Here is a 27,028-nt window from a genome sequence, read left to right as displayed (position 1 = left end):
GGTAAATTTGCTGGAGGACCTTACTACAGTGGAAGCTTTGCCTTGGCTAGGTTGAATAGGGGAAAGCTATGAAAGACCTTGGAAATCACCTTGAGGGGTTTGGATTGTATCCTGAAGACCCTTGGAGGCCATTCAAAGCTCCTGAGCAGGAGAGTGACATGATGATGTCTGGGCAATGTCTTAGGAAACCTGGTTGGGGTGTGTGTGTGTGTGTGTGTGTGTGTGTGGCCCCGAAGGAAAGACCAAAGTGAGTCAGCTAGATGAAAACTTTCCAAGTGAAAATGAAATGAAATGGGGGGGAAGGTATGGCTATCAGTGGAAACTGAAGAAGAGAGATGAAAAAGATCTCTAAGCCTCTAGAGAAGAATTAAAATCAAAATAACATAAGGATACCCTATGTTTTCTGTACTAGACAACAATCCCTTGGGGGCATTCTTGGTACCTTCATCTTCCTCATCATCTAGATCCTCCAGAGTTGGTGAATTGGGAAGTGTATACATAGCAGACTGGGTGAGCTGAGTCAAGTTTGCAATGCTGTTAATCACCAGGCAGCCCAATGGCACAGGTTGATCTGCAAAAACAATGAGAGAAGGGGCAGAGTGTCAGTGACCCTCCTCACAAGAGAAGGGTGAGTATATTTGGATGGATAGATTCATCACCTTTTCTTTGAGCAGCAGAATGCCACTGACAAAGGATAATTGGGGCTATGGTCATTACCATCACTTTAAGGTTTAGAAAGTCTTTTTTCATTTGAATCCTATGAGGCAAATACCTAAACTGTTGTTACCTTCATTTCACCAATGAAGAAGTAAATGTAAACACAGTAAATGTCAGAGGTGAAATTTGAACCCAGGTCTTTCCTGACTCCAAGTACCATTCTCTTCCCATTACATCAGAGTCCTAAGGAATCCTTCTCTTGCTGACAAAAATGCCCCTGCTATAAGTGAGGAATTGCTAGCTCTCCACTACATTCCTCCAGTTGCCTTCTGTGTGATCTGAGAAAAGGATGCCATACCAGAGTGAATGATGGATTAAGAGACAATGGATAACAGAAGATACCTCTGATACTGATAGGAAAAACGGGAGGACTCTGGATTCCAGTTTGAAAGGCAGATCAAAAGAAAAACCAGGCATCCAGGCAGGGAGCAAAGAACTGTTAGTGAAAGAATTCTTTTCTCCTAGGAGCTAGTAACCAAGTTATATCTACTTTGGGAACTAAGGGGAGCTTGTTCAGAAATACCCCTGAGGCTGGGCCAGAGATCAGATGATATACTGTTTTCTCAGAGGTCAGAGAGTGGTCAGCCTGGATAGGGTAGAAGAAGAAAGGGGAACAGACACAGTAGAGAGACTTTTCAGGGACCTGGGGATAGAGGACAAAGGCTAGAAAGGGATCAGATGAATTCTGATAACTTTACTAAAATATTAAAATAAAATCAGTAAGATTTGCTGTCCAAACAGGATAAAACTCAATTTCTTATACACAGAAATAATTTATGTGAAAAAGATCTACAGCTCTGATATCAGTTCAATGAGCCAACCGAATGAGGGCTACCAGAAAAAGTAACATCATCTCAGTTTGCATTAACAGAAGTCAAATGACCAGGACAAAGGAGGCTGTAGAAGCTCAAGAGAGCCAAGTGTTAAAATTTTACTTTGAGTATTTAACACCTCAGAAATTGGCAAACTCAAAAATCAGGGTCTGATTTACTATTGTGCTAATTGTCAAGACTTCAGAAAGTGAGAGAATATTTTAATAATGCAGATTAAACTTATTTATTATATTTTTTTATTTTTTAGGTTTTTGCAAGGCAATGGGGTTAAGTGGCTTGCCCAAGGCCACACAGCTAGGTAATTATTAAGTGTCTGAGACCGGATTTGAACCCAGGTACTCCTGACTCCAGGGCAGGTGCTTTACCCACTGCTTCACCTAGCCGCCCCTTTATTTTTATTTTACTTAAAGATTTTATTTATTTTGAATTTTACAATTTTTCCCCCTAATCTTACTTCCCTTCCCCTACCCCCACAGAAGGCAATTTGCCAGTCTTTACATTGTTTCCATGGTACACATTGATACAAATTGAATGTGATGAGAGAGAAATCATATCCTTAAGGAACAAACATAAAGTATAAGAGATCACATAATCAGACAATAAGATATCGGGTTTTTTTTTCCCCTAAATTAAAGGTAATAGTCCTTGCTCTTTGTTCAAACTCCACAGTTCTTTCTCTGGATACAGGTGGTATTCTCCATTGCAGGGAGTCCCAAATTGTCCCTGATTGTTGCACTGGTGGAATGAGTGAGTCCATCAAGGTTGAATATCACCCCCATTGCTGTTAGGGTGTGCAGTGTTTTTCTGGTTCTGCTCATCTCACTCAGCCTCAGTTCACACAAATCCCTCCAGGCTTCCCTGAATTCCCATCCCTCCTGGTTTCTATTAGAACAATAGTGTTCCATGACATACATATACTACAGTTTAATGCAAATTAAATTTAAAAGTATATTGTGTACACACACACACACACACACACACACCCCCATTCTGATTGTTAAACATTCACTAGCATACTCCTGACTCTCCTCTATGTTGGTCAGACCAGATCTGGAGTACAGTGTTCAGTATGAGGCATCACATTTCAAAAAAAAACACTGATAAACTGGTATGTATGCAGAGAAGGGGGTGAAGAAACTGAAAACCAGCTAAATGGGCTATGGATTTGGAGTCAGAAGACCTGGGTGTAAATTCTGGATGAATCAACTATTACCTACCTGTGTGACCTTGGGCAAGTCCCTTCCCTGGGCCTCTGGGGATATCTGTAATAATTAGGAGTTTGGACAAAATGGCCTCAAAGAACCCTTCCAACTAAAGTTCTAGGAGTCCTTGAATTATTGCCCCACAGGTAGCTTATTTTTCCTAAACTGTGATTTTGGCAGTATAGGAGGATCCAAGTGTAATAGCTCCCTTCACTGAAGTAGATCAGCAACTCACCTGCAACTTATAATTCTAGAATGTTGCCTGGGACCACTTAGAAGTGATTTGGCCATATATATAAAGTATATCCTGGAACCTAGATATTCTTGACTCAAAAGCCAAGCATCTATACAATAAGATGCTGGCTTTTATACATAGTCTGAGAAAAATTTTCATGTCTATAGTAAAATAGCTTCTGTTTCACTGAAGCTGATTAGTCTGAGAGTATATTGCTTTTGACAATATATGATGAAGAGTGAAACAGAAGCTATGAAAGTGTTGGTAGTGAAAATGGGGAGCCTGATATGAGATCAATCACACACTGGGGAAGGCTGGCAACTTGGTTAAAACTCCTACAAAATGAAACTACATTTTTAAAATTGCATTTCTAGGAAATTTTCTTGCAAAAAGAAACTCTAGGAAAATAGCATCTTTCAGAGAAGCAAATTTAATATTTGTATGTGGGAAATTGATGCAGGCAATATTATGGTTAAAATAATTAACTTGTCAGACTGTTTCTGCAAAAATCTTTGGATTCAAAATTGTAAAACTCAAATAATATCTTTAATAAAAATAAATAAATAAAAATTTGGATTCAGCTTTAATTCTGCCATCTCTACTAGGAGGAGAAAGATACTTAGTATTTTCCACTAAAATCCTACTTCAGTGTTTCCCTTATTGTATGAAGATGACAGTGAAATCTCCAGGGCTACCCCAAGGCACTGGCTGTTTCTATGAAGCTACAAAGGTTTCAAAGACAGGCTCAGTGACAGACTATTGGTAGTGCAAGAACCAACCTTGCTAAGTTTGAAGAGGCCTATCTATTGAAGTTTGGCCACCAGTGATGCATTCATTCTGACCACAGCAATGCATGGCATGGTCTACGCTATCATGGAGGATTTATGTTGCTTAATCTACAAGAGTTTTCATGTGGTTGAAATCCTTTAAGGATTCAAGTTACACTTGCTAAAGAATAAGAAAGTAGGAAAAGGCCCTGAGGTCCACCCAATTAGAGTTAAAGAGGAAGGTCCATTAGGCTTTAGCTTCCTGAGCTAGGACCCTTTGAAAAAAAGATTTTTTTTCAAATTTGTAGTAATAAAACCCAACCATCTCACAAAAATTATTTCTGCCTATAAAAAGATAAAAGGAAAGTGAAGCAATTTGGAAGCCAAGAGGAAATGTGGAGGCCCCATACTTATTGTCACAGAAAATGTGTCTTAACATTATTCTGAATAATTGGGTCATCTGATTTTCTGCAGGACCACAAAAGGATGGCTTATCATGTGGGGTTGCACCTGTAAGGAGAAGATGGAAGCAAGAGCATCTGGAAGACCAAATCATCTACATGGATCCTTCTTCACCTTGAGACTCTGTGCTGGATCCTCTTCAGATGTGAACATCTTTGATGGACAAGCATTTCCTTGTTTAAAGCCTTAACTGATGCTTATCATCTATTGCTAAAGTTTTCAAAGAATCTTCAGTGAATTTGCTGTATGGATGAGGGACATCATGTTTAAAAAGAACTAAATAAATGCTTATTAATTGATTTGACCAAATCAAATATCTGTTCATACCCAATCAACCAACAGTATGTTGGGATTTTATATTCTCTACATCCTTCAGTCAATTGTTCAATATTGTTTGAGAAAGCTTCCTTTGTTCCCAGTTAATGTCTCAAGTCAAGAATGCTCTTGATTTGCATACAGATGACTTTCATTAAGATTTTACAAAGGCAGAGTATCCAGTTAGGGATACCATTTTCATAGCCTTTTTAAATATAGTCTTAGTTTCTTTCCCCCCATGCCTTTCTTTAGATAGCTTGCATAGTGATACTTCAAAGTCCTCACAACTGTTTTGCCTCCTACATAGATCTCTTCTAGATGCACTTGGTATATATTGGTTGCTTTTTTTTTTTGGTCTTTGTTCTTTTAAGTACTATTTTTTTCTGCTTCTGTAAGCATAGCTAGGACTATGACAAGATAGTCCAAGAGTGGTAGTTCTACTCTCCTTAGTAATTTTTACGAATCTTTTTCATTTTCTTCTGTTTCTGTCCTCAAATGTCCTTGGAATGACCTTGCTTAGTTGGACATCTTGCCAAACTTTCTTTAAACTGATTTTGCCCTCCAACTGTTTTTCCTCTGCTTTACAAAACTATACTGCTTATAATCGTTCATTATCTTTTTTTGGCAAGATATTACAAACAAGTTTATAGTCTAACTTGATGTTGCCTTTGGCAGCTATCTCTCTGTTTAGCAAGCAAATCGGATGACAGTGGAATAAGATACTTTCTACCTCTTGTTGTGACAATTAATTTTACTGGTTAAGTTTAAATGCAAGATTATTGTAATCAGTATTGATGTCATTTCTGCCATCCAGTTCCCAGTTCTGTCAATTTCTTGTTGAAATTATTCAGGATTGTATTAAGTTATATGCCATTTTTTATCATTATTATTATTTCTTCTTACTTTTTTATTTTTTTCATTTATTTTATTTTATTTTTTAATTCTCATTTCGTACAAATTTTTTTTTACATTAATAAAATATTCTTGTTTAAGAGTAAACAAAACACCCCTCCCCGCCATGAATATAGACTTGCTTGGGCGATAAAGTAAAGGGGAGAGAAAAAAAATTAAAATTAAAAAAATAATAGTAATAATTGTAGGTATGGCCAGGTGGCGCAATGGACGGAAGCACCAGTCCTGGAGCCACGAGCATCCAAGCCCACATCCAGCCCGGTAGACCCAACAATCACCCAGCCATGTGACATGCAAGCCACCCGATCCCCACTGCCCTGCAAAAACCAAAAAGAAGGAAAAAAAAGACCCAAAATAAAATAAAATAGTAATAATAGTAGGGGTGGCTGGGTGGCAGACCGAGCATTGGCCCTTGAGCCAGGAGCACCCAGGTCCAAATCCAGCCTCAGACACCCAAAGATCACCCTGCTATGTGGCCCCAGGCAGGCCACCTAGCCCCATTTGCCCTGCACCCTCCCCCAAATAATAATAATAATAAAAAATGTGCTTCAGTCTTTGTTCCAACACCAACAACTCTGTCATGGGTGGATCGCATTCTTTATGGTAAGTCCATAGCAAAAGTTGCTTCCATATTTTTTCCAACATTGCCATTGCTGATCATGACTCCCTCCTTTCTTATTTCTCCACTACCATGTACTATATTTTCTCTCTCCTTTCACTCTGACTCTGCTGTAGGGTCGCTGAGTGGCGCACCAGACAGATCCCTGGTCCTGGGGCCAAGAAGCCCTGAGCCCCCATACCACCCCTTAGGCCCAGAATCCACCTGGCCCTATGGTCCTGGACAGGCCTTCCAATCCCAGACCCTTGCAAGATGTAAAAAAGAAAATGTGTTATATCTGACCACTCTCCCCCCATGGTCCATCCTCTCCTCCTTCATTCACATCCCCACCCCTTCCTCCTGTCCCCCCCCCCTTCTTACTCCAGATGCTTATACCCTATTGAGTATATTTGCTGTTTCCTCTCCTAGCCATCTCTGATGAGAGCGAAGATTCCCTCATTCCCCCTTGCCTTCCCCCTTCCATATCATTGCAATAGCTCATTGTAATTAAAAAAAAATCTTATTATATGAAATATCTTGGCCTATTCCCCCTCTCCTTTTTCTTTCTCCCATTACATTTCCCTTTTTTTCTATTGACTCCATTTTTACACCATATTTTATCTTCAAATTCAGCTTTCTCCTGTGCTTCAACTATAAAAACTCCCTCTACCTGCTCTATTAACTGAGAAAGTTCATATGAGTATTATCAGTGTCATTTTTCTATGCAGGAATATATGCAGTTCATCATCATTAAGTCACTCATATTTCCCTCCTCTCCTCCAATCTCCATGCTTCACCTGAGTTCTGTATCTGAAAATCAAACCTTCTGTTCAGCTCTGGCCATTCCAAAAGGAACATTTGAAATTCCCCTGGTTCATTGAAAGTCCATCTTTTTTTCCTTGGAAGAGGACATTCAGCCTTGCTGGGTAGTTCATTCTTGGCTGCATTCTAAGCTCTTTTGCCTTCTGGTATATTATATTCCAAGCCTTACGAGCTTCCAATGTAGTTGCTGCTAAGTCCTGTGTGATCCTGACTGCAGCTCCACGATATTTGAACTGTGTCCTTCTGGCTGCTTGTAATATTTTCTTTTTGACTTGGGAGTTCTGGAACTTGGCTATAATATTCCTAGGGGTTGGTTTTTTGGGATCTCTTTCTTGGGGGATCGGTAGATTCTCTCCATTTCTGTTTTGCCCTCTGCTTCTAGAATATCAGGGCAATTTTCCTGCAGTAATTCTTTGAAAATGATGTCAAGGCTCTTTTCCTGATCATGACTTGCAGGTATTCCAATAATTTTTAAATTATCTTTCCTAAGTCTGTTTTCCATATCAGTTGTTTTTTCAATGAGATATTTCACATTTTCTTCTAATTTTTCATTTTTTTGGTTTTGAAGTATTGATTCCTGATTTCTGGTAAATTGATCAATCTCCCTGAATTCTATTCTTTGTCTGAAGGATTTGTAATCCTCAGAGAGTTTTCTTATCTCTTTTTCCATCTGGCCAATTTTGCTTTTTAAAGCATTCTTCTCCTCAATAACTTTTTTGAACTGTTTTATCCATTTGACCTAAGCTGGTTTTTAGCATGCTATTTTCTTCAGCATTTTTTTGGATTTCCTTGACTTAGCTGCTGACTTCATTTTCATGTTTTTCCTGCATCTCTCTCCTTTCTTTTCCCAGTTTTTCTTCTAACTCCCTCATTTGATTTTCAAAGTCTTTTTTGAGCTCTGTCATAGCCTGAGCCCAATTTCTGTTTTTCTTGGAGTCTTTAGATGCAGGAGCTTGTGCTTCCTCATTTTCAGACTGAGTATTTTGATCCTTCTTGGGCTCCTATGCAAAATATTTCTCAGTGGTCTTCCTCTTGTTTCTCTGCTTGCTCATTTTCCCAGCCTGGGCCTGGTTTTGGGGTGGTTCCTGAGCTTTTGGGACACTCCCACAAGGGTCTCAGTTTGTGAGGCTCTGTCCTCCCTCCTAGTTTGTGAATGACCATAAGTGTCCCCCTCTGCCACGGGGCTGAGGTGGGGGGGCCCTGATGTTCTATGGGGGGGGGCCTAGACTGCTATCAGGATCTGAATGTGGTCAGAGCCCCAGAGTCCTGTTCCAGCGGCAGAGGACAGAGCTCTGCAGTCTCTCTCTCTCTTCACTCCCCTCCCTCAGCTCAATGGGCTCATGCCCTGGAGGCTCCTGCTTACCTGCTCCACCTGCTTCTGTTTCCAGGTCTAGGCTGCAGAAAGACCAAGCTGCTGGCTGTGTGCCCTGAGGGCTGGGCTCCACGTGCTCGCTCTGGCAGAGGTCCCCCGCTGTTCCCCCACTTTGTGCCTGGTGCTCCCCGGGGTGCAGCTCAGGAGACTCCCCGCTGCTGTGAGTTGGGGCTCCCAGCGCCTTGGGGCTGCCTCCGGGAGGCTGAAGTTCTTTTGCTCTGGCGGGCCGCCCCTCTGGTGGGCCACCCCTCTGACCCTGGGGAGCAGAGCCTTTCTGCTCTTTTCCAGGTTACCTTGAGTAGGAGAACTGCCTCACTGGGTCCCTTTATGGGTTCTGTCTCTCAAAGGTTTAGTTAGAGTCCTTAGTTGCAAGTTTTATCAGAGAGCACCTAAGACTCATCCCTTCTTGTCACCATCTTGGCTCCACTGGCTCTTCTTACTTTTTTAAAAAAAATTTCTGATCTTAGCTCTGATGACAAGTCTGTGGTCTTTACAGAGGCAACTTAGTTACAAATAACTGACAGATTAGTAACAAATTTTGTCCTCTTAAAATATAATCTATTTTATTTTTGCAATTTCTTCAAAGAATTTCTACCTCATTATTATTAGCAAAAGATGTTAATGTAGAAAATGCAATTATTTTAATGGCAGGTTTTCTTCTGCAAATACTTATCATTAGTATTACATTACTATTTTCATTAGTATTACAATATGTGATAACCCAATATCCCATAAAATAGTATTTCTTGGGATAAAACCTATTTCTTCATATCCTTTCTTTACTCCTTCAAAAAGTACCTGTGAACCATCCTTTCATTTGGATGCGATTTCTTTCTTCCTTCCAGTTTCATTTATTGCAGAAATGTCAAGATTCATAGGATTCAGTTGCTTTGGCAACATGTCCACTTGGTAATAGTCCCACATTTGGAATATTAATAGTCACATTAAAATAGTATCATTCTTAGCACACTCTGCCTTCTTCCCTGCTACTCTGACACAGTCACTATAGAAGCAGAAAGGGGCATATAATGGGGCAGCTAGGTGGTGCAGTGGATAAAGCACTGGCCCTGGAGTCAGGAGTACCTGAGTTCAAATCTGGCCTCAGACACTTAATAATTACCTAGCTGTGTGGCCTTGGGCAAGCCACTTAACCCGATTGCCTTGCAAAAACTTAAAAATAAAAAAAGGGGCGTATAAGACTGGGCACCATTTTGTATTTTTCTTTGTTTCTTGTGTGGTACAGCTAAATTCATCACCAAGTAGTCAGACTACTGGTAATTATTCTCTCCATACTTAGACTGGTACTCTGAAAAGAGATGTGATCTGTTGTCAGGTTCATACTCTATATTTTTTCATCATGGTAGAACCTACCAGAGCTTACATGCCTACAAGAACTTAGGGTCACCTCCAACCTTTGATGAGATACTATAATAAGACTCTGGGATGGAAACTTGAAATTATGAGTTACTGTTTTTAAAGAAAATCTTTGGGTTTTTCTAAGTAATCTTGCCTTGTGATTTAAATCTGAACAAGGTCAGTTATCACAGAAATCAATACTGTTTTTGGACTTCTGAGCAGGCTCATGTTAAACACTGATTTGGTTCAGGGGAAGTACATCTCTGCTAAGAGACATTTCAGAAAGAGCCAAAGACTAACCAAGGCAAATGACAATGAGCAAGAGGCCAACTTACCATCGAGTTTCACACTCCACACCATGTGGAAACCATTTGTCATCAGGTAAAAATTCTTCAAATCCTCTGGCATTGCACAGTCATTTTTCTATAATCACAAAGCAGAAGAGCATGAGGATGGGGTTGGTAAAGGATGAGTCTGTGCCTCAAACTAGAAGATGAATGCTGCAATGGGGAATGTTGTTTACTATATCCTATCTCCTACCCCCAGGCACCAATCGATCATTGCTCAAATTACTCCAAAGGGTATCTTTGAACATAAACTTTCAACTATCATGGACTTGTTACTAAATTGACAGTTAAATTAATGATTTCATCTTGGCTCAGTTCTAGAAAATTCTTGGGCTGGCCACCCAAGGATATTTAGAAAGTATCTTCTCTAAAAAATTTCTTCCTATTATGTCCTTCAAATTGGGGAGTAAGGCAGCCAAAGATAAAATTCTAATTTCTATCTTTATACTGATGGAAGATGTAATATACAGCACATTATAAACTGGTATTTTTTCAATTTCCTAAGCCTTGCTTTTTACTCTTTCCAATTCCTGTATATCAGCCCAAAGATGCAATTTCGCTTTATGACATTGGGCCCCCCCAGCCCAAGCTATTGGTAGCTTTTCATCATTTAAATTCATAACACTTTATATTTTTCTTAAGTATACTTTTTATATTCTAATTTGCTTCAATAGTTTGTGTATTTTCTCATCCCCACCATAAGATTAAGTTCCCTGAGGACAGAGACTGGGATATTCAATTCATCTATTCTCCAAGTCTCCCCTTTCCTCAGTTAACCTCAGCACTAACATGGCACATTTGCACATAGGAGGCTCTTATAAAATTTGAGGAATGAATGAATGGATGTAAAATGATCCACAAATGAGAGAGCAATAAAGGCATAGTTGAAAAAAAATGACTGATTTTCTCTCATCTCTAATGGAAAACTCCTTATGCTACACAAGCTGAGTCCCTGAGCACAGGTGGGGTGAATTAATCATATCTTCCCACAGTTTCACTCATCTGGAGGGCAGATGGAGAAGAAATTCAAAGAGAATTAGATGGGAAGGAGACTAAAGAGAAGATGATGAAAGAGGAATAGCTAAAATGATAAGTAGGTCCTAGATAAGACCTGAAGACTGCCATAAATTTCAGTTCTATGTCTCTATGACATTCTAGGGAGCCAAATCATCAGAGAAATGACAAGAAGTTTTTTTTTTTTAATTCTGAATGCTAATAACCAAAGTGCTTAAGTTATTTAAAATGTACTAAGTCTATATCGATACTGATTAGAAAGCACAAGGCAGAGAATTGTCAGATACTTAATCTAGATAAAGCTAAGGAAAACATTAAAAAAATGGGATGTATTATCTTACTATGTAATTCTGCTATCTCTTATACTTTATTTTTCTTCCTTAAGGATATGATTTCTCTCTTATCAAATTCAACTTAGATCAATGTATACCCTGGAAACATTGTGAAGACTAATAAACTGCCTCCTGCTGGGTGGGGGGGAAGGAAGATTAGGGGAAAAATTGTAAAACTCAAAATAAATAAAATCTTTTAAAAAAAACATAGGATACATCTAAAGTTCATCCACATAACTTACCAATTTTCTTAACCCAATATCAAGGGATCTTAGCCATGGTATCAATAGAGGAAAGAGTTCTTCATTGCCTTCCCTCTGAGGGCTACTGATGGGGAGGATACTCATAAATAAACATCCTAGAATGTAGGCATGTTCAGGATCAAACCCCTCTTACTGAACCTTCCACACATGAGATAAAGATTGTTCCTTAGGTATAGTTTATCTAAAGTAAGTCAATTAGCATTGGACCTGGACATTCAAATTCTGAAACTGAATTATTAGACTGGCCTGCTTCATCTCTGGCTGATGGTAACAACATTAACAAAAGAATGAGGATGAGAGGCATAGGTTAGAATCAAGATATTTCTGGGGTGGCATCTATCCTACTTCTTGCCTACTCTAAACTGGGCATAGGAGATGTTTGGCTGGAGGAAGGGCTCCTCTGATTTGCTTTATTAGTGGCTACTAAAGAATCTTATTCATATGAATAGGGATTATGTTATTTTACAAATTAAGATGGGGAATGGCTCACATTCTTTAACCTCTTTATAGTTTAAACTTTTTATAACTCTTGAAAGTTATAGATAAAGTACTTACAAACAGATGTTATCTCATTGATTTACTTCTCAGAATATCCTGGAAAAGTGAGTAGTGAAGAGAGTCTTATAGAAATATATATTTCCTTTAATTTCTTTTAATTGGAGTCAGGAAGATCTGAGTTCAAATCCATCCTCATGCACTTAATCGCTATGTGACTCTCAGTTTCCTCTTCTTCAAAATGGGGATATTAATAATTCCTAACTCAGAGAGTTATTAAATAGCACTGTTACTCTGAAGGTGCTTATCAATGTTAGTTAGATATCACTATTATTATCTATTTCCCTAGTCCTTTACTCTCTTATAAGCTTCAGACCATATTGCAAGTGGATGTTCCCACTGGTACCTCAAGCTCCATGTCCTTGGCCTTGCTTGTATCATTCTCTTAAACCAGCTCCATTCTTTTTCTATTTATTTTTTAATTCTGTCAAAGGCACTTTGACTGAGCACCTTGCATGAAACTTTTGTATGACCTTGAATTCTATTTTCTCTCTCTTCTATTCAGTCAGTGATAGTGCTATACTGATTCTACCTTGACCATTTTTTATTCCTGATACCCAACATTGGTCCTGACTACCACCCACTTGGACTATTGCAGGAGCACCAAATCTGCTGCCACTCTACTCTTCTAGATTTATAATTTCTTTATGTACTTTGCTGAAGCCAAATAAACCAATTTCTAGGCCACAAACAAAACCTATACAATCTGGTCTCTATACTTTTGCTTTGCATTATTCTTTATGCCTAAAATGTCCTTTTACCCCTGTTGAATTAATATTTTTTGTTTTTGCAAGGCAATAGGGTTAAGTAACTTATCCAAAGTCACACAGCTAGGTAATTATTAAGTGTCTGAGGCCAGATTTACCCTCAGGTCCTCCTGATTCCAGGCTTGGTACTCTACCCACTGCTCCATCTAACTGGCCCTAGTATTTATTTTTTAAAGTCCAACTCTAATTCCATTTCTTTTTTCTTTTGAGAAAGTCAGGGTTAAGTGACTAGCCCAGGGTCACACAGTTAGTATGTCCAAGGTTGGATTTGAACTTAGGTCCTTCTAACTCCAGGGCTTATGCTCTTTCCATTGCACCACCTAGCTGTCCCTCTAATTTCACTTCTTCTCTGGTCTCTTTTTGCCAGGAATGTTCCTCCTGATCCTTACATAGTAGATTTCTCACATACATTTTCTTTGTTGGACTATGCACATGTGTTTATCAGAATTTCTTTTTCTTTCTTTCTTTCTTGCTTTGTTTCTTTCCTTCTTCCTTTCCTTCTTCCTTTCTTTTTCTTTTTGTTCCATTGGGAGAGGGGAAAAACAAAATACTTATTAATTGAAAAAATAATAAAATTAGATCAGTACAATTTCTAATGCACTAATAATGTATTAACAGTTATTTTTCGTTGTGTTTTATCACTTTTACTAAATAGAATATAAACTCTTAGGGGCAAGAACTGCAATCTCAGTCCCCCTTCAGCCCCAACACCAGTCTTGTAAATAGTAGACATTTGATAAATATTTTGATACATTAGCTAGATTTTGTGCCTATGCTACAACACAGAGCAGAGGAGTTGCTTAACAAGTGCTTAGAGCTAAAACTACAGCTTATTTGGGCCTAAGAGTCAGAAACCTGGGTTTAAATCCACCAGGAACTAATTAGTTGTGTGACCTTTAGCACATCATAAACAACTTAATTTTTCTGAGCTTACTTTCTTATCAGTAAAATGAAGGGGTTTTGACTAGACTAAGATTTCTATTAACTACAACATTCTGTTTTTCTATTGATATTTTACATGGGTAGTGTGGCAAATATGCATTTCTTTAAAGGTGATTACTCCCTGGTGGTAATGGAGTGGATGGGAGAAATGGGGGAAGGAGGGAAATTAAAGAACATGATAGGATGGTAATGATTTAACAGCCCAGAAAAGGCATTCTTTCCCTCCCTACACTTCTGCTTTCATGGGTCTGCTGGAATTTCTAAGACATATATCCTGTTTCTCCCAATCACTGAAGATAAGATTTAATTCCTTTTTAGTGCTAGCCCCAAACCCCTTACACCACCCTCTCTGGGCAATAAAGGATCATGAGTGAGTTCCAAAAAAATTTCTTTCATCTCTACAATCTTCATCACAAATCCTGTATTTCAAACACAAGACTGATATGGCTATTCCCAAACTAGACCTGGGTGGATCAGAAGGGAATTCCAAAGATAAGACATCTCCCTAGAAAACTCTCTTACATTTGAAAACTCATATTACAGGGTGAAAAGTAAGTGCACTGAGAATCAATGGGGAGAGACAAGGGTGAATTCTATACATTGATTGAGGTGTAAATGGAAGGAAGAATATCTGTGCTATCTCTATCCTTTTCTCTCTGAAGTTATTCCCTCCTCAGGAGGAAGCAGTAATCCTCTCAAAATGGCAGATACTTACCAGCTCCCATGAAGCAATCATATGGCGTTCAGCAGGCTCCTTTTCCATGATCTTCACTTTTGTCACTCCTGGAGATGATTCTGGAAAAGAAAAGAGAAATTTGTTACTGGGACAAATAGAACTCTCTGGGGCTGTGTGGTTATTGTTCAGGGACATTTTCATGGTAGAGATCCATCCTAAGAAAACTGAATCTAATAAGAAATTCAATGTTTCTTCCAAAAGATGTGTGATGCAAGGAAAGCGCCTGGATTTGGCGACAAGGATCTAGGGATTTTTTCCTTATTTGTAAAATGAGAGGGTTAGGCTTGTCAGTTCCTGATATATCTTAGATATTAAGTTTTATCAAAAACATTTGATCAAAATTTCATTTATCCTAGCTGCATGAATTTTGTTTCCACAAAAGGTTTTATACTTTCTTTTGTTTTTTTTTGTTTTGTTTTTTAGGTTTTTTGCAAGGCAATGGGGTTAAGGTGGCTTGCCCATGGCCACACAGCTAGGTAATTATTAAGTATCTGAGGCCAGATTTGAACTCAGGTATTCCTGACTCCAGGGCTGATGCTCTATCCACTGCCCCATTGGTTTTATACTTTCTTTTTTAATCAACACTGTCTACTTTTAAAAACTTTTACAACTTCATCTACTTCCTGCTTGGTAAAGAAAGTCCTTCATCCCTCTGTCTTCTAGTTTTTACAAGACTTTTTTCCCCTCAAATTGCTTTCTATCTAGTACATAGTTGTTATTATTGTTGTTTAGTTGTTTCAGTCATGTCTGACACTTCTTAAACCATTTGGGGTTATCTTGGAGATAAGATAATGGAGTGGTTTATGATTTCTTTCTCCAGTTCATTTTACAGATGATGTGACTACAGATAAGTGACTTGCTCAGGGTCACACAGCTAGTAAGTGTCTGAAGCTGTGTTTCAACTCAGGAAGATAAATGTTCCAGACTCCAGGTCCAGGACTTTGTCCACTGTGCTACCTAGCTGCCCCTGAAGCATACCAGTATGGTATAATAAATGGTATAGGATTCTGGGTTAAACCTAACCTCTGCAAAAACCCTCCAGTCTTTGTTGGAAAAATTCCAGGAGTTTTTCTCCCAATTGTTTATGTTTTCAGCTGAGCCTCAATACAAAATCTGTATTCAACTGCTTCAACCTTTGCTTATCTGGTCTGTTCCAATAATTTATTTTTCTTTCAGGGTTTTGAGAATTAGGTCTTTGTAGTGTAGTCTGGGATTTGGTTATATCTCCTTCATTTCTGCTTTTTTATTAACCTTTTCATTATTTTATTGAGATTCTAATCTAAACTTTGGTTTCTTCAAATGAATTTTGTTATTTTTTGATTTAGTTTGATCTACCTCTTAATTTAGATAGGACTCAAATAGATCTGTAATTATATCAATGTGGGTGTTCCCTCCAATAATGTAGATGGCACCCTATCCATATGTACTTATTTTGTCTGATTTCTGTCAATATATATTCATTAGGATAACACAGGGATCCCTTACTGAGCTGGAAGGCAGGGGAAGGGGGAGTGGCTCATTTTTATATTTATAACTCCAAATCATGAATAATGAATCTCTTTAATTTTTAAAATCTTTTCCATAATGTGTTGTAGTTGAAATTTTATATACTTAATATTGCCCAGTTGTTTAAATCATTGTATAGTTATTCCAAACGGAATTTCTCTTTCTAGCATTTTTTCTAACAACATAGACATTTTCCCAGACTGCTTTATAGAAGTCATAGTATTCTATACATTTCTCTCCTTGCAATTAGAATATTAGGACAAAGGGGCAGCTAGATGGACCAGTGGATAGAGCACCGGCCCTAGAGTCAGGAGTACCTGAGTTCAAATCTGGCCTCAGACACTTAATAATTACCTAGCTGTGTGGCCTTGGACAAGCCACTTAACCCGTTTGCCTTGGCAAAAAAAAACCCTAAAAAAAATTAGGATAAAATATTTAGAGAAATATTAAAGGTCCTCTAGTCATATGATCATAGATCTAGCAATAGAAGGGATTTCTGAGACCATCTAAGTTACAACTACTGCATTTTACAGCTAAGAAACTGAAGCACAGTGAGGTTAAGTGACTGGTCTAAAGTTATAGGTAATAAAGAGCAGACCTGAGACTTAAAGCCAATATTCTGCCTCTAAATCTAGTCCTCTTTTCCCCGCCTCCATTAGTGTGGCAAAGGTTGTTGGTCATGGACCATCCTCTTCTACTTTTACACAGTGACACAACATGCCAGACGTACCACATTCTCCATAAAAAGAAGTGAGCTATGTACCTACTTAGTGGCTGGAAACATTGTCCAGTTTGCTACTGACCACCTGAAGTCCTTCCAAGACTTCAGGAAAGAAAGTAACTTGACTATTTTCTTTTCTTTTCTTCCTAAAATTATATATCTATTTTGAGACAATAGTCATATTCCAACAATTTTTTTGTTTCATAGGTTGTCAGGGCAAATAATCATCAAGTGTTTCAGTCTATTTTTGATGAACATCTCTATATTTAACAAGGCTGGTCCTCAGAAAGCCAACATAATCTGCTGCCAGGACCATATCTGAAGTGTTGCCAGCAGAATGTAACTTAACAGAATTATATTTAAGAACCTCCAAGACACCATAAGACATAAGAGTTGGATTTTGAGGAGTTTCTTCAGAACACTGGAGCCGACAAACAGTCCTCATCATTCTGGTTGAGGCAGTTGGTGCAGTGGATAAGAGTACCAGGTCTAGAGTCAGGAAGATTTAACTTTGTGAATTAAAATATGGCCTCATACATTTACTAGCTGTATGACCCTGGGCAAGTCATTTAATCTCTACTCTCCTTGTTATTTCTCCTTTATTTTGAAGAGGACCAGTGATATCACAAGATGATAGCAAGTGAGGCAGAGGTGCACTAAGTTATCAGCCTCACTTTCTCTTCCAGAGTCACTGAAGTTCAGTGTTAAAACAAAAGTTTGGTTAACCAGAGATGACTTGGAATGTAGTGCATTACCTTGGTATCAGTATCTGATCAAGCTCTAAGTGTGTCACAGTACCTGCTCCAGCCCCCTTCATGACACAAATTGTTTTCATCTTTCCATTTCACCAAGAAAGTCTTCACATGTTTAGGGTAGATATCCCCCTATCTTACCAATAAGTTTCAGCCTGATTGGTTACCCTCAACCCAGTTTATCCCTTCTGCCCAGACAATTTTACCAGGGTGTTGGTGATGGTCAATTCAGTTTTTTGGAAGCCAGAGTTGAGATAGCCCCCCCCCAAAACACCCACCAGAGATACCTAACACCCCATACACTTGTCCTTATCATTGACATTATCAGTTTTTGCCTTAATGTGATGGAGAAGGAAATGGCAAATCACTTTGGTATCTTCACCAAGAAAAGTCGATAATAGGAATCTGAAGAGTTGGATACAACTGAATGACAAAATGTTTCTGTATGTATCACTGTAATTATCGACTATTATATTTTCCTGGTTCTGCTTGCTTTAGTTATTATATTTTCTATGCTAGTCTGATTTTTCATGTTCTAACAGAGCAATCATATTCCTCTACCTTCTTGTGCTACAATTTATTTGGCTACTCCCCAGTCAAAGAGTATTTTCTCCCAGTTCTTGGCTACTACAAAAATGTTACTGTTAATATATTGCTGTATATGGAATCTTACTAAAGTATCTTTGAGTCAAAGATACTTTAGTTACTTTCTAGGCGTAATGCCAAATTGCTTTCCGGAGTTGACCAATTCACAATTCCAACATCTGTGCATTAGTGCACCCATCTTTCCACAAACCCTCCAACCTTGACATCATTGACTCTTTCTACCATCTTTGCTAATTTACTGAATGTATGATACAGTCCCATATTTTTAAAAATTTATATTTATCTTAATAATGTTTTGGTTTGATTTTTCATCTTATTAAGAATTCATAATTCTTTTGAAAACTATTTACATCCTTTGACTAAAATACCCTTTGATTTTGTTGGAAAGCAAAAGCTTTCCAATTTTTGTCTAATGAAAATCACCTGGTTTATCATTTATTATCTGCTCAGTTCCTAGTTTGGTTAAGAACTTTTTTCCTAGTCATGGTTGTGAAAGAAATCTGAATTCTCTTCTAATTTTTTATAGTGGGATCTTTAATATTTAGGTTGCATATTCTTTATATTTTTGTGTACATATATGTACACATGCATACAAATACATACATATTATATACATACATGTTTTTCTCATTCAAATGTAAGGTCCATGAGGGAAGGATAGATTTTTGCTTTTTCTTTGTATTTCTAGTACTTAGTATAATGCCTGGAATATAATAAATACTTAGTAAATAAAATTTGTTGTTGTTTGATTGATTCCTTGAAGATAGTACCATGATTATAAGGAATAATACATGCCAATTTATACTTGTATAGTTTATCAATTATTAACAAAAATATTCTATTCTCTTTTAATAGTTCAGTTAAAACTTTTGCCCATACTATGCCCAAAAGACTTCAAAGGGTTACTGTACATACCTTTGAACCAGCAATACCAGTACTAGGTCTGTTATCCCAAAGAAATTAAATAAAATTAAAAAAAGGAAAAGGACCTATATTTATAGTAACTGATTTTGTGATGGCAAAGAACTGGAAATTAAAGGAGAGGACCATCAATATGGGGAATGGCAGAACAAGCTATGGTATATAATTGTGATGGAATACTATTGGTGCTACAAAAAATGATGAGCAGGATAATTTCAGAAAAACCTGGAAAGACTGACAAATACTGATACAGAGAGGGAAGTGAGAGAACCAGGAGAACATTATGCATAGTTATAGTAATATTGAATGATGATCAACTTTGAATGACTTAGATTTTCTTAGCAGTACAATGATTCAAGTTAATTACAAAAGGATGAAAATGCTTAGGATGAAAAATGCTATTCACCTCCAGAAAAAGGAATCTGAATGCAGATTGAGGTATACTTAAAAAAATCTTTCTTATTTTTCTTGGGGATTTTTAATGATCTATGTTTTCTCTTGCAACATGGCTAATATGAAAATTTTGGGATGGTTACACATGTATAATCTTTATAAAATTGTCTTCTCGAGGACAGGGGACAAGAGAGGGAGAGAACTGGGAACTCAGAATCTTAAAAAATGAATATTAAAATTGTTATTACATGCAATTGAGGAAAAAAGAAAATTAAAAATTAAAAAAAGATCTGTCAAACAAAACAAAAAGCAGACACTGTCCATTACATTTGATCCCTATTACTGTTGTCTTACATTGATGACTGTATAGTCATTGTGCTGGTTGTTCTTTTGGCTCTCTTCTCTTCACTCTGTATCACTCTACCCAAGTCTTTCCATTTTTCTCTGAATTCTTCATATTTGTCATTTCTTACTGCAAAGTAATATTTTATTACATTTATAATTTATTCAGCCATTTCCCAGTTAGGTTCTTTGCTGTATTCTGCCCATTTTGCACATTATTAAAATGAATGTAAGAGTCTTGCTAGAAGTGTCAGAAGCAGAATTTTAACCTATATCTCTGTTGATACTTCAGGGCCAGGATCCATCCATCCTTCCTCTTCCTTCCTTCCTCTCTTTCTCTCTTTCTTTCTCTCTCAATTTTGCCTAAATGAGAAGTGTGATCCCACTCATAGGCCCTATCTTATTACAGATTAGCAAAGAAGCTTTATCCTGTTCTTTGTCCAACTTGGGCTGTTTGGTCCCCTTTTGGTTGACCTTGTGGCACTTGATTCCATATTGAACTTTGCACAGGTACCCAGTTAGCTCTGGTCTTATGGCAGCACATAACATCCTGAGTCCAAGTTTTCCAGCAGCTTCAGTCTCTCCAGTGGTAAAGAGTACAGGTATGTGTCACCACTTCCAGAACCATAAATTTTTTGAATATGAGTTTCTACCTTCTAAGAAAAGGAATTTAGAAATACTATTGTTCCAAAAGTTTGTCTCTGTCTTAAATGAATATACTTGAGAGCAAAATAATGAATCTTCATATATCCTAGAAGGTAAGAGATAATTCAGGAATTTTTCCATTCCCACCCTCTACCTTCACCACCTCAAAGAAGCCATGATCTTTCATCTCTTATTGGAAAGGGTTGAATGAAGCCACTAAAGACCTTTCTCATCTTCTTCTGGTTTACTCTTCTCCATAACCTTGACCACTGTTATATTGCCTCCTGAATGTTGCTCACATGATCCCTCGTGGCCAGTGTCTATGTCAAGTGACTTGTTGTCCATCCCTGGAATGCTCCCCCTCCTCTCCTCTGCTTCCCAGAACTCCTAGTGTCTCATGAGACTTAGTTCAAGGGTCCCCTTCCACATGCAGCCTTTCCTTTCCAAACTACCTTATATAAATTTTATATATGCTCAGATGTATCCATGCTGTCTTCCACCCATAAGGATATGAGCTCCTTAAGGAGCTAGCAATTTCACTTTTCTTTATATCCTCAGAGCTTAGAGATCTGCCTGGTCCTTATTAGGTAATTAATAAATGTTTGCTGATTGCTTGATTAATAGGACTGCAGAAACTTGACTAACATTCAGCATTCTCCAACTCATTTCCTCAGGTGTTGGATTCCAATTCTCAGGACCTGATATTTCCCCTCTGTGTAGCCTTGGACAGATTATAGCAGCTAAGTACCTGGTTGTCCTTTGGGGTAGTAATCTCACCCATTCAACTGCAGAGGAGACTCAGCTTAATAGAAGCATTCTCCAGTGTCTGATACCCTAACAGTCAGCCATCATTCAATGCAAACTAATGTCCCTAAACTAGGGTAGCCCAGCTATGACTTCAGGTGGTGGGATACCAAGGCCTAGAAAGTGGCAGTACTTTGCCAAATACCATGTCACCTCCTGCCCCTTACCACAGGAATAATAACTTTTTAATTTTCAGAGACGCTGTTCCTCAGTCAGGGGAAGTCAGTCTCCTCAACCATGGAACTCATCCTGGAGCAGAGCTGCCCCCATGTGGACTGAAGAGTAGTTAAAACCTCATTTGAAACCCTCTATTCCTAGAAGATCCCCAAATGATCTTTGATTCATCTAGTCATCCCACAAATACACCAGATAAGCTTAGCAGTCAGTGCTGACAACTTATTTTGTTAAATGTCCTGGAGCTGATAATTTTTTTTTTTTTTTTTTTTTTAGTTTTTGCAAGGCAATGGGGTCAAGTGACTTGCCCAAGGCCACACAGCTAGGTAATTATTAAGTGTCTGAGGCCGGTTTGAACTCAGGTACTCCTGACTCCAAGGCCAGTGCTCTAATCCACTGTGCCACCTAGCCACCCTGATAATTTTTTATTATTATTGTTTTTGGTACCATATCAAGACAGCATCACTGTTGCTCCTTGCTCTACAGTTCCAAACAAAATATATGTGATTTCTAGTCAAAGACTAGACCAAACTCCCTTTATGGCAACCACTTCCAACTTTCATAAACACTCATAGACATAAAAAAAAACCTTCCAGCTCCTGTAGACCAGGCTAATCCCTTCCCAGCTCCTATCTAATTCTATTCAGTTTGATTACATATTACCTCTTTCTTAAACTTTATGGTCCAGTCCAAGTGGCCTCCATATTGCTCTCCATATTCCACCTCCCGCCAACCTGAAGCAGTTATTTGCACAACTGAAATGCTCTCTCTCTCTCTCTTTAACTTTGCCTACTGAACCCCTAGATCCCTTCTAGGCTCAGCTTAAGCATCACTCTCCTTTTCTCATCCTCTGGCCTGGAAGTCCAACTGTGTAATGTTTTTGGTGTATATATGTCCTTTAACTAATTATTTATGAACAGGGATTTCCCTAGAACAGGGATTCTTTTTGTATGTTTCACGGACCATTTGAGCAGTATGATGAAGAATATATTTTTAAAGAAATAAAATACATAGGATTAAATGAAAACCAACTATGCTGAAAATAGTTTTCAAACCATATATTTTTTTAAAAGTTCATAAACCCCAGGTTAGGAACTCCAACATATTAGAGTATAATTATAAGTTTACAGAAGACATTTGTAAACCCAAGCAGAGTCCAATGCTTGGTTCACTGAAGGCACTTAACAAATGTTTTGTTAATTGATTTGAAAACAATAGATCTGGCTGGTTGAATCACTAGTGCCCCAGGATAGTATGGGAGCTACTGGAGGGCCACAAGTCCCACACTAAGATAATTAATAACATCTCTTTTTGTACAGGCTGCTATATGTTTTACAGTTATTGGAGCTACTTATGACTACAGAAGAACTTCATGCTAGGCAGCCTAATTTAGACTGATCAACTATACGTTGGCCAGGTATCAGGGTGTCATTTGAAATAGTCAAGATGAAGGCATGCTCAGCCTCCAAACATTTATACACTTTGTAAGATGATGAACAATACTGAGTTTTTCTTCTCACTGTCTGCAGAGACCTGTACTAAGTATTATGAAGAGGGAAGTGAGAGGCAGCTAGATGATGCAGTGGATAGAGCACTGATCCTAAGGTCAGGAGGACCTGAGTTCAAATTTGCCCTCAGACACTTAATAAAAAAAAAAGAAAAGAAAATGGAAGTGGAGGGAAAGAAAGAGGAAATCAAAGATAGTAACAGCTTGGAGGCTCTTCTAGTGTAGCTGAGTAGATCCCAACCTTTGCCTGAGGACCCCTAACTTTTGTTGCATTAAATATATAGCAACATGATAATTATATATCAATATATATCAACATAATAAATAAGGAAGTATAACTTATACTGAATAAAGTATCTCTTGCATAGTTGGTTCTGCTTAATAATCATATTTAAGTGCCTACTACATGTGACTGGACATGTATATATTACTTTATTTCAAATGTAGGTAGATACTATTGTAATTACATCACTTAATGAACCAAAAGTATCATTAATACACTAATTTTTTAAATCTTACTGAATTAATATCATCAGGTATTTTTTCCACAGGAAAAGATAGTCTATTATCCTAGAAGATATACAAAGCTAAAATGCAGCACAGTATAGTCAACAGAACCTAGAATTAGGGAAGATGGATTGAATGGTGACTCAGATGATCTTTAGCTGGGTGACCCTGGGTAAGTCACTTCACACCCCTTGGACTGTTTCTTCATCTGAAAAACCAATGTGTAGCACTGGTCTCACAGTATTATTATGAGGATTATGAGGATTAATTAAGATAATTTATGTAAAGGCTCTTTGGAAATATTTCAATGGGCCAAAGAAAGATCAGTTATTAAAAAAAAACAGAAAAACCTCATAATCTACAAGGTCAGGAATCTAAAAAAGTTCTTAGAACATTTAGAGCATAATTAAATATATAATACAGGAAGGCAATGGATAGGGAATCAGTCTCCCAATCAGGAAGACCTGGATTCAAGTCTAGGTTCCCACCTCCAACATCTATTGGCTGCTTGCACCTCAGTGCCTCAGACAACTGTCTCAACAAGATGCTAAGTAGTAGAGAAGCTGTAGATATGATTGATAAGAGGGTGTTCCTGGGAGCTCCCTACAACCTATAAAAATTACAGGTCTGGTTTAAAAACATATGGTCTGGGGCAGCTAGGTGGTTCAATGGATAAAGCACCGGCCCTGGAGTCAGGAGTAGCTGGGTTCAAATCTGGTCTCAGACACCTGGCTGTGTGGCCTTGGGCAAGCCACTTAACCCCATTTGCCTTGCAAAAACCTAAAAAACATATGGTCTGTATATGTGTGTGTATGTATACTTGCATGTATGTGTATAACACAAAATGCATGTATATATACATAATTATGTATAAGGTATATATTTATAGTCATAGTCATACAAACATATATATTTATAAGATATCCCAACATAAAATGCACTAAGACTTTTAGGACACTGTAAATGCATATATATATGTAATAAAGATATATTATTTATATCCACTTGTACCACCCCTATGATTTCAAAGATTATAGCTTTAAATAGCACTATGACTTTTAGAACAATGCAAATAAATCTCTATGTATATACATATATTATACATATACATATACAAACACACATATAGAGATGTGAATGTGTATATTATGTGGGAACACTTACAGACACATGCAATGTTTGCACTGACACCTATCCACTCAACATGGAACTAGGAGATGAAGTAGATAGAGCATTGAGCCTGGATTCAGGAAGACTCAAGTTCATACTTGGTCTTAGACACATATTAGCTTTGGTTTCTGAGTAAGTCACTTTAAAAAACAACAAATAAAAAAATACTACTTGCTTCAGTTTCTTCATCTATAAAATTGAGATGATAACACCTACCTCCCAGGGCTGTTGTAAGAATCAAATGAGATAATTATATTGTGCATAGCACAGTACCTGAAGCATACTATACACTACATAAATGTTAGCTATTACCAATGCACCCAAGACTAGAAGGAAAGCTGGAAAACAATTTTTACAGCAAGAGTCTCTAATAAAGGTCTCATTTCTCAAATATATGGAGAACTGAGGCAAATTTATAAGAATATAAGCCATCCCCTAATTGATCAATGGTCAACAGTTATAAACAGGCATTTTACAGATGAAGAAATCAAAGCTATCTATAGGCATATGCATAAGTGCTCCAAATCACTTTTTTTTTTTTTTTTTTGGATTTTTTTTTGTGGGGGGGCAAGGCAATGGGGTTAAGTGGCTCGTCCAAGGCCACACAGCTAGGTAATTATTAAGTGTCTGAGGCCGGATTTGAACTCAGGCACTCCTGACTCCAGGGCCAGTGCTCTATCCACTATGCCACCTAGCTGGCCCCCAAATCACTTTTGATTAGATAAATGCAAATTAAAACAACCCTGAGATACCACCTCACACCTATCAGATTGACTAACAAGACAAAAAAAGGAAAATGATCAATGCTGGAGAGGATGTGGGAAAATTAAGACACTAATGCACAACTGGTGGTTGTGAACTGTTTCAATCATTCTGGATCCAATTTGTAACTATGCCTTAAGGGCAATCAAACTGTGCTTAACCTTTCATCCAGCAGTATTATATACCAAGTCTATATACCAAAGAGATCGTAAAAAGGAGGAAAATAGCTACATGTATGAGTATAGTCATAGAAGCCCTTTGCATGGTGGTAAAATATTGGAAATTGAGAGGATGTCCATTAACTGGGGAATGGCTGAACAAGCTGTGGTATATAAATGTGATGGAATACTTTGTGTGATAATAACACAACAGATTTCAGAAAAACCTGGAAAGATTTGTATGAAAAGTAAAATGAGTAGAACCAAGAAAACAATGTTCACAGTATCAGCAACACAGTGTTGCTTCAACTATGAAAGACTGAGTTCTTTGAAGCAACAAAAAGATCTGAGATAAGCAAATACAAAGGACTCCTGAAGGAAAATGCTATACTCATCCAGATAAAGACCCAAGGAACTGAATGAAAATTGAAGCCTATTTTTAAAAAATTCTTTAATTCTTTCTCATGGCTATTTTTTCTTTTGACCTATTTCTTCTTCTACAACTAGGACTAATATGGAAATATGTGATATCAAACTTGCCAGAAGAGGAGAGGAGAGGGAGGAAGGAAGGAGAAAAATTTGGAACTCAAAATCTCATACAGGAGGCGGGGCCAAGATGGCAGAGAGAGGACAAGCACAGTTCTAAAGTCTCCTGATCTCTTCCCCATCTATCACATGAAACAAACCTCTTAAAAGAAATCCGAACCAGGAAACCCAGAAAGAAAAGCCAGGAGAGGAAAGCAGCAGGTGAGTCTGAGCTCCCAGGGAAGATCAGCCAGACCAACAGCTGAATTGGAACCGGGAGTCTGAGGGCCCGAGAGCCAGACCTGCTGGATCAGTGGTGGGGCTGGACAAAGGGGGCTTGGGTCCGTGGGGAAGCAGAGGCGCTGGTGTTGGTGCTGTCCCCCTGGAGCTTGGGGAAGGGGCCACGGGGAGAGGTCTGGTGCAGGACAGCTGTGGACACCATCCCTGGGTTCCTCAGGTCTGAGAAACTCTGAGCCCACGCCTCCAAAGGCAAACTACTTCTGCCCCAGGCCCAGGTGTGTGAGCAAAAGAACCAGCCCAGCTGAGGAAACACCTCAGGCCAGGGTAAAGCCCACCATTGAGTGAAGGCAAAAGAATTCAATAGCTCCAATTCCCTCCCTCAAGCAAAGGGAGAAGGCCTCACAACCAAGGTCACAGACACCCCAGAGAGGGCAACCAGCACCTCCTACTGGCCAGCCAGAGAAACTGCACCCAGTAAAGCCTTTAGAGATCCCAAGCCTAGGTGAACCAGCCCCACCCAACTCAAGGTGTTAGCATAATGAAGAAGGGTCAGCGGAAAGGTGGATCCATAGAAAAATTCGTGGAAGGGAAAGACCCCAACCCAGAGAGACCTGGAACCTCTGAGGAGAATACAATCTGGTCTCCAGCACAGAAAGACTTCCTTGAAGAAATAAGGAAGTTTAAAAATCAACTGGAAAATTTGGGGGAGACAATTAATACCTTGCAAAATGAAAATAATTCTCTCAGA

The 27,028-nt window shown here is 38.3% G+C and overlaps 1 protein-coding gene across 4 annotated transcripts in view; it reads right to left on the bottom strand.

Annotated features, from left to right (window-relative positions):
• LOC141502971 (tubulin polyglutamylase complex subunit 2-like) overlaps positions 1–27,028 on the bottom strand; it is a 50,182-nt gene that overhangs the window by 22,354 nt on the left and 800 nt on the right. For 3 of the 4 annotated variants that reach the window (XM_074208014.1, XM_074208012.1, XM_074208011.1), the window contains exons 2-4: positions 14,527–14,606; positions 9,927–10,014; positions 443–571 (exon numbers count right to left, since the gene is read on the bottom strand). In XM_074208014.1, the coding sequence (XP_074064115.1) occupies positions 443–571; positions 9,927–10,014; positions 14,527–14,606 (297 nt within the window). The remainder of the gene's footprint in view (positions 1–442; positions 572–9,926; positions 10,015–14,526; positions 14,607–27,028) is intronic. The other variant, XM_074208013.1, reaches the window with a different exon arrangement.

Source organism: Macrotis lagotis, chromosome X (genome assembly GCF_037893015.1).
Source record: "Macrotis lagotis isolate mMagLag1 chromosome X, bilby.v1.9.chrom.fasta, whole genome shotgun sequence".
NCBI lineage: Eukaryota > Metazoa > Chordata > Mammalia > Peramelemorphia > Peramelidae > Macrotis > Macrotis lagotis.
Note: the sequence above shows the minus strand (reverse complement) of the source record. Positions and strands in the feature narration are given on the sequence as shown.